General features: G+C 44.6%; 1 protein-coding gene across 1 annotated transcript; it reads right to left on the reverse strand.

Annotated features, from left to right (window-relative positions):
- Nucleotides 1-1,899: 1,899 nt before the first annotated feature.
- LOC131309494 (uncharacterized) lies at nt 1,900-3,845 on the reverse strand. Its single transcript, XM_058336119.1, has 3 exons — nt 2,915-3,845; nt 2,740-2,822; nt 1,900-2,643 (listed from the first exon to the last, which is right to left on the reverse strand). The coding sequence occupies exons 1-3, from the start codon at nt 3,843-3,845 to the stop codon at nt 1,900-1,902; spliced, it is 1,758 nt and encodes a 585-aa protein (XP_058192102.1).
- Between the last annotated feature and the right edge of the window lie 2,204 nt (nt 3,846-6,049).

Below are 6,049 nucleotides of genomic sequence, written 5' to 3' on the forward strand. Positions count from 1 at the left end.
CCGTCCTCATCTCTGGGTTCGAAGTTGCCCGTGACAATCAGGAAGTCGTCGTCATCCCCTCGAGCAGAGTCAGGGAGTTCAAGGACTAGCTTTTTTCTAGAATCCCTACTTTTTAGATAATAAGTAAGGGCATCCCCAGTTCTGGAAATACTGTATAGATGGTGAATATCATACAGGCCTAGCGAAGTCCCTAACATTTGGTTTAAGGTATTTATGCCCATAACTACCCTGAAGAAATTAGCAGAAACCTGCATTGGCGAAAGCCTGTAATACGCTAAGACTTGGCGGAGCAGAGGGGCTAGGGGAAACCTAACTCCGCCTTCAACGACGGCTACTACTGGAATATGAAGGGTGTCAAAATCGAAGCTTTCACGAATGGCATCCTCAGGAGCCAAAACAGTAGCTACGTTGTCAGGAATCCCATATCGAGATCTGAAACTAGCCATGGCTTGAGGAGTACTACAGTGCCTACGAAATCTACCCATTACCAGATAGGATTTTGGAATTCTACGAAGTGTAAAACAATGGGGACAATGAAACCCTAAACTGCGGTTGAAAACAATCCACTAGAGAAATGGAGTTGTAAGAAGAAGAAATGATGACTTACGAGAATAGTCGATGGAATCCTTAAAAGGAGAGGTCTTGAGACGATGAACAGAGCTTCAATGGCGGGCGAACGCTTGAACAGTTTTTTCTTCTGCAGAGGGAGTCTAAGGGGAAGATTGGGGTGTTTTGAAAAATGGGACGAAAACCCAAAAATACCCCAAAAGTGGGTGGCGTACGTGAAACGTCATACCAGACGCCGTTTGAGCGTTCCGTTTTCCCATAAACACGTCAGCTCGTATTTAATGGAACGCAATACGATGATCGACGCGTGTAAAGGTTAGGGCTAAAAGCCTGTGACGGCCACAAGAAAAGATGATTTTTTCTTAAGCAAAGTGGTGAAATATTGCACCAATATGTGAAATAAGGTGCAGAAACAAAGTGAATTTGTTCGCTTAAAAGCTTTACTCGTCATCTGAGTAAAATATAAACGAGCAAAGCTGGGGAGCAATTGTAGGGAGGTATTCCCGAACAGGTACAAAATGAGCCCGAGCATGGTCAACTGAGGGTCAACGCACTGTGGACCACTGATATGAGAAGTCAATAGTCCAGAGAGGTTGTACGATTCTCGGTACAATAACATGAGATGTTATTAGGACCAAATACAAGAAAAGTGACATGAGATGCCACTGTTCATAGAAACTTGTTCGGCAAGAGAGAGCCGAACAGGAGGAAAGCTCCTTACAAAGGATATGGTTCAAATTATTTCCTCAGGACCAGTAACACGTGAGGTAATTGGTCCAGGCCATCTGTTCGGCCATGAGATGGCCGAACAGAGAGAGAAGTACTATTTGAGGGAACATTCTGGAAGGTTCCAGAGTAGTCATATCCCATAAAGGGATAAAGATCCCGAGAATATAGGATCTGAGAAAGATACCCAACGAATATGGGATGTTCGGCTCTTAAAGGAAAAGATTCCTAAAAGGACTCTTTTCCATAAACTGATAAAGGAAACGAGACTCCTTGATATCCTGGGTTTCCTATACGAGTTAGGAATCCTATGGCAACATGGATGCTTGGACAGCAAGCATCCATAAATCTATAAATATGAGGTAAACCTAGAGGTGAAAGGTACGCAATACACTGCATTCTTATTGCTTTCCTACTGATAATTAGGGTTTGATCATTAGTACGAAATACTAACAAAGGCATCGGAGGGCCTTTGCCACGAGAGGCAAAGGTGCGCTCACTCCTTGTCTGTTTTGCAGGATAAGGGTTTCTCTGACGAATTAGGGTTACGTTCAAGAGGCACGTGGAGCCGCTGCATTCCAGTGCTGTTCAAAGCACTACTTGAATTTATCCACCTACAATGACATTTTGCTTGATAAAGTGAGCGACTTGTATTGCAGTTAAAGTGGCATAAGAAGCAGCTTCTACCCATTTTGTGAAGTAATCAACGGCCACTAAGATGAATTTATGGCCATTAGAAGCTGCCAGCACAATTCTCCTGATGACATCGATTCCCCACACCAAGAAAGGCCATGGCGAGGTCATTTGATGTAGTTTGGAGGGCGGGACATGCGTAAGGTTGGCATGGATCTGGCATTTGTGACATCGCCACACGTATTCCACATATTTTGTCTCCATGGTGGACCAGAAATACCCCTGCCTGAGGATCTTCTTGGCAAGCATCATGCTCTTCATGCGAGGGCCACACACGCCTTCATGAATCTCCTTCATTACCCTTCTTGCTTCTGCACCATGGATGCATAACTTGTGCATGCCGCAATATGACCTCCAATATAGAATTCCACCGCAGATGATGTATTGAGCCGCCATCCTCTTGAGGGCGATCTTATCTTTCTTGCTTGCTTCAGTGGGGTATTCTCCTCTTTCCACGAATCTCCAAATGTAGTAATACCAACGGTGACCATCATCGGGCTCGTCAACGACCATGACATGTTGATATACCAGTGTATCCCTTTGTTCGATTACAATCGGCCGTAGCTTCACACCAATGAGAATTTCAACCATGGATGCCAATGTGGCCAAGGCGTCTGCAAACTGATTCTTGAGTCTCAGCACACGAGTAAAAGTTACCTTGTTTAAATGGGTGATGAGATCCTCGAGATCCTGATGGTATGGCTTTAGGTTTTCTTCTTTGACTTTCCAATCACCATTGGCCTATGACACTACCAGGTTGGAATCTCCTACGACCTCCAATTTCTCTATACCAATTTCAATTGCTGCTTCCATACCTACAATGCAAGCCTCGTACTCTGCTTGATTGTTGGTAACCTCAAAGTTTAGCTTAAATGTGAGCGGAATGTGAGATCCGTCGGGTGCTATTAACAACACGCCGATTCCAAACCGTTTCTGATTAGCAGCCCATCGAAATACAACTTCCAAACATCTTCAACAAGAGTCATTACGTCTTCGACAGGCAACTTGAACTCAGCATCTTCACCTCCTTCAATTGGGTAGTCTGCTAAGAAGTCAGCAACAACTCTTTCCTTTATGGACTTCCTGGTGACATACTTTAATTCAAATTCTGACAACATCAGTAGCCATCGTGCCATCTTTCCCGTAAGGGCCGGTTTCTCGAACAGGTACTTGAGGGGATCCATTCGAGAAACTAGACTAACTGGATAGGTTAGCATGTAATGTCTCAATTTCTTGGAAACCCAGACAAGCGCCCAACACGTCTTCTCCAATGGAGTATAACGCTCTTCACATCCGACCATCTTCTTGCTCAGATAGTACACAGCTCTTTCAACCCCATCGTCTCCTTCCTGTGCCAACATACATCCCATGGAGAATAGAGTGACTGACAGATATAGGATCAAAGGTTTTCCTGATACGGGGGGAATTAACACTGGTGGATTTTGTAGATAAGCTCGGATTGCTTCGAAGGCCTTCTGACACTTATCGTCCCATTTGAATGGCACACCTTTCTTAAGCAAATGAAAGATTGGTTCACAAGTTGAAGTTAGTTTAGCAATGAACCAACTGATAAACTGCACCTTGCCAAGGAAGCTCCTTACATCCTTTTCGGACCGTGGTGGCTCCATTTCTAGAATAGCCTTAATCTTTGAAGAGTCAACCTCGATACCCCGAGTGGTAATCATGAATCCGAGCATTTTTCCAGCCGTGACCCCGAATGTGCATTTGGCCGGGTTGAGGCAAATTTTGTACTTTCTGATCCTTTCGGAGAACTTCCTGAGTGCAGGTAAGTGTCCCTCTCGCTCTTTGGCTTTAACAATCATGTCATCAACGTAAACCTCTACTTGTTTATGGATCATGTCGTGCAACAAGGTCGTGGCAGCCCGCTAATAAGTGGACCTTGCGTTCTTTAGCCAAAAAGGCATTACTCGATAGCAAAAAGTTCACCATTTAGTGACAAACGTGATCTTCTCCCGATCCTCTGGGGCCATGAGGATTTGGTTGTATCCTGAAAAACCATCCATGAAGGAAAGTAAACCATGTCAAGCGGTGTTGTCGACTAGCACATCAATGTGTGGCAATGGGAAGTCATCTTTTGGACTTCCTTTGTTGAGGTCTTTGAAATCAAAGCAGACCCTAATCCTACCATCCTTTTTGGGAACGGGAACAATGTTTGCGACCCATTGAGGGTATTCTGTTACTATTAAAAATTCTGCATCAATCTGTTTAGTAACTTCTTCCTCTATCTTAAGCACCCAATCAGGTCTCATGCGTCTCAGTTTTTGTTTTACGAGTTTTGCATCAGGAAAAAGGGGGATCTGGTGTTCCACGATTTCAGGATCGATTCCGAGCATATCAGCATGTGATCATGCGAAAACATCCTCGAATTCTTTTAGCAAACTTATGATAGCTTAACGCTCTTCCGTAGACAGCACGGAACCGATGTGAATCATTCGAGGATTCCCTTCATCTCTCAGATTTATTATAACAACTTCTTCTTTTACAGGCTGAGCATGCCTTTCGTCTTCCCTTTCGACTAGGGATCGGATTTCTTTAGGGATATCCTTATCGAAATCGATCTCTTCATCATCAGGTCGACACAATTTATTTCAAGATCTGGGAAGTAAGCGGAATCAGGTTCATTTATTTCATCATTAGCAAAGACCTCGGGGGCACCATACACACAGGTAGACTCAAATTCAAAGTAAAGACCATGAGGAGTGGGGCCGAGAGGCACCAACTCAGACTCGGAGGACTTGGAAGACTCGGATTTCGATTCGGACTCGAACTCAGAATTAGTCTCCTGGCACATTGCACTTGGTACGAAAAGTCCAATTTTTGTAATCTTCAACAGCATCCATGATAAGCGAAGTTGGGTCTTCGGGGACCTCCTATCCCAGCATCAATACTTCTGCTTCCACGACTGTACCCACTGGTTCGTCCTCCTTGAACAGGACCGCTAGACTCCCCATGTTAAAGACCTCAATCCAATCAGCTTGTTTTTTCTGCTCCTTGGTAACCTCGAATTCTTCTTCACTTTCTGGCCAAACATCGTTGGCGAATATCTCAAACCCTGGCAATAGAGTATTAGTTTTCTTATCCCAAAATGGTTATGGCTGACCTCAATAGACTTGTTTTGCTTTCTCTTTAACAAAATAGTCTTCCAATCTGTCTCCCTTGTTCGTTTTACCACCATTTGTGGGCAAATATCCAAGGCCGGTAGTGCGCATGAGGGTTTCACAGGCTTCAAACTTTGCGGGTCTTGGCAGATTCTTTCCCAATCCTAGACCTGGCATGTAGGACATCTTCTTCATTATCTTTATGGCGATATTGCTAATGAGCAAATCATTATCAATTCTGACTGAAAAGACAGTATTGGAGGTATCCAACGAAAGCTCCCCCCAGAGCAATATCTTCTTCCCCATGCTGGATTTCCAAAAGTGGGGCATTGTCTTCAGTAGGTGCGCGGATCCCAGAGTCTCCGTGAATGGTGAGCATTCCTGTTCAAGTCCCAAATGGATTTTCTGATGAAGGGTGGAGGGTACAGCCATGATGTCTGATCGATGCAGCTAGGGTCTACCTAGCAACAAGTTGAAAGAAGCGGGGATGCTCACCACATGAAATTCTACCTCAGTTTGATAAGATCCGAAGGTCATAGGAAGCATCAGGGTTCCAACCACATCGCGGCGAGTGTTGTCATATGCTCGGACTTTGACTTCTGAGGGAGAGAAATTCTTATTTTTGTACCCCAAGCATTGATGGCTGACCCATTGTCGATGAGAATCACCGGAACCCATTTATCATGACATTTCAGAGTGACATGAAGTGGCCTGTGTAGACACCCCAATCTGGGCTTCCAGATTAGTTTACTTACGGTTTTTGATTCCCCGATGATGAAATGGATCAAGAACACCCTGGGAATGATAGCGTGTTTGAGCTTTGAGTGTTTGAAAAACCCTTGAACCTAACCTAGCCTAAGCCACTTCAAAAACCAAAAACCCTACTGATGTGCGCCAGGGCCCAACCATTCCGCGCCAGGGCGCACCATCGCGCGCCTGACTCA

This window comes from Rhododendron vialii, chromosome 12a (assembly GCF_030253575.1).
Source record: "Rhododendron vialii isolate Sample 1 chromosome 12a, ASM3025357v1".
NCBI classification, from domain to species: Eukaryota; Viridiplantae; Streptophyta; class Magnoliopsida; order Ericales; family Ericaceae; genus Rhododendron; species Rhododendron vialii.

What these genes read in the sequence shown, in the direction of transcription:
- LOC131309494 (XM_058336119.1), bottom strand. Translation starts at nt 3,845, where the DNA reads ATGATCCATAAACAAGTAGAGGTTTACGTTGATGACATGATTGTTAAA. An exon ending in TGGGCTGCTAATCAGAAACG is followed by an intron (nt 2,823 to 2,914) that starts GTTTGGAATCGG and finishes ACAATCAAGCAG; the next exon opens with AGTACGAGGCTTGCATTGTA. An exon ending in TCGTAGGAGATTCCAACCTG is followed by an intron (nt 2,644 to 2,739) that starts GTAGTGTCATAG and finishes CATTTAAACAAG; the next exon opens with GTAACTTTTACTCGTGTGCT.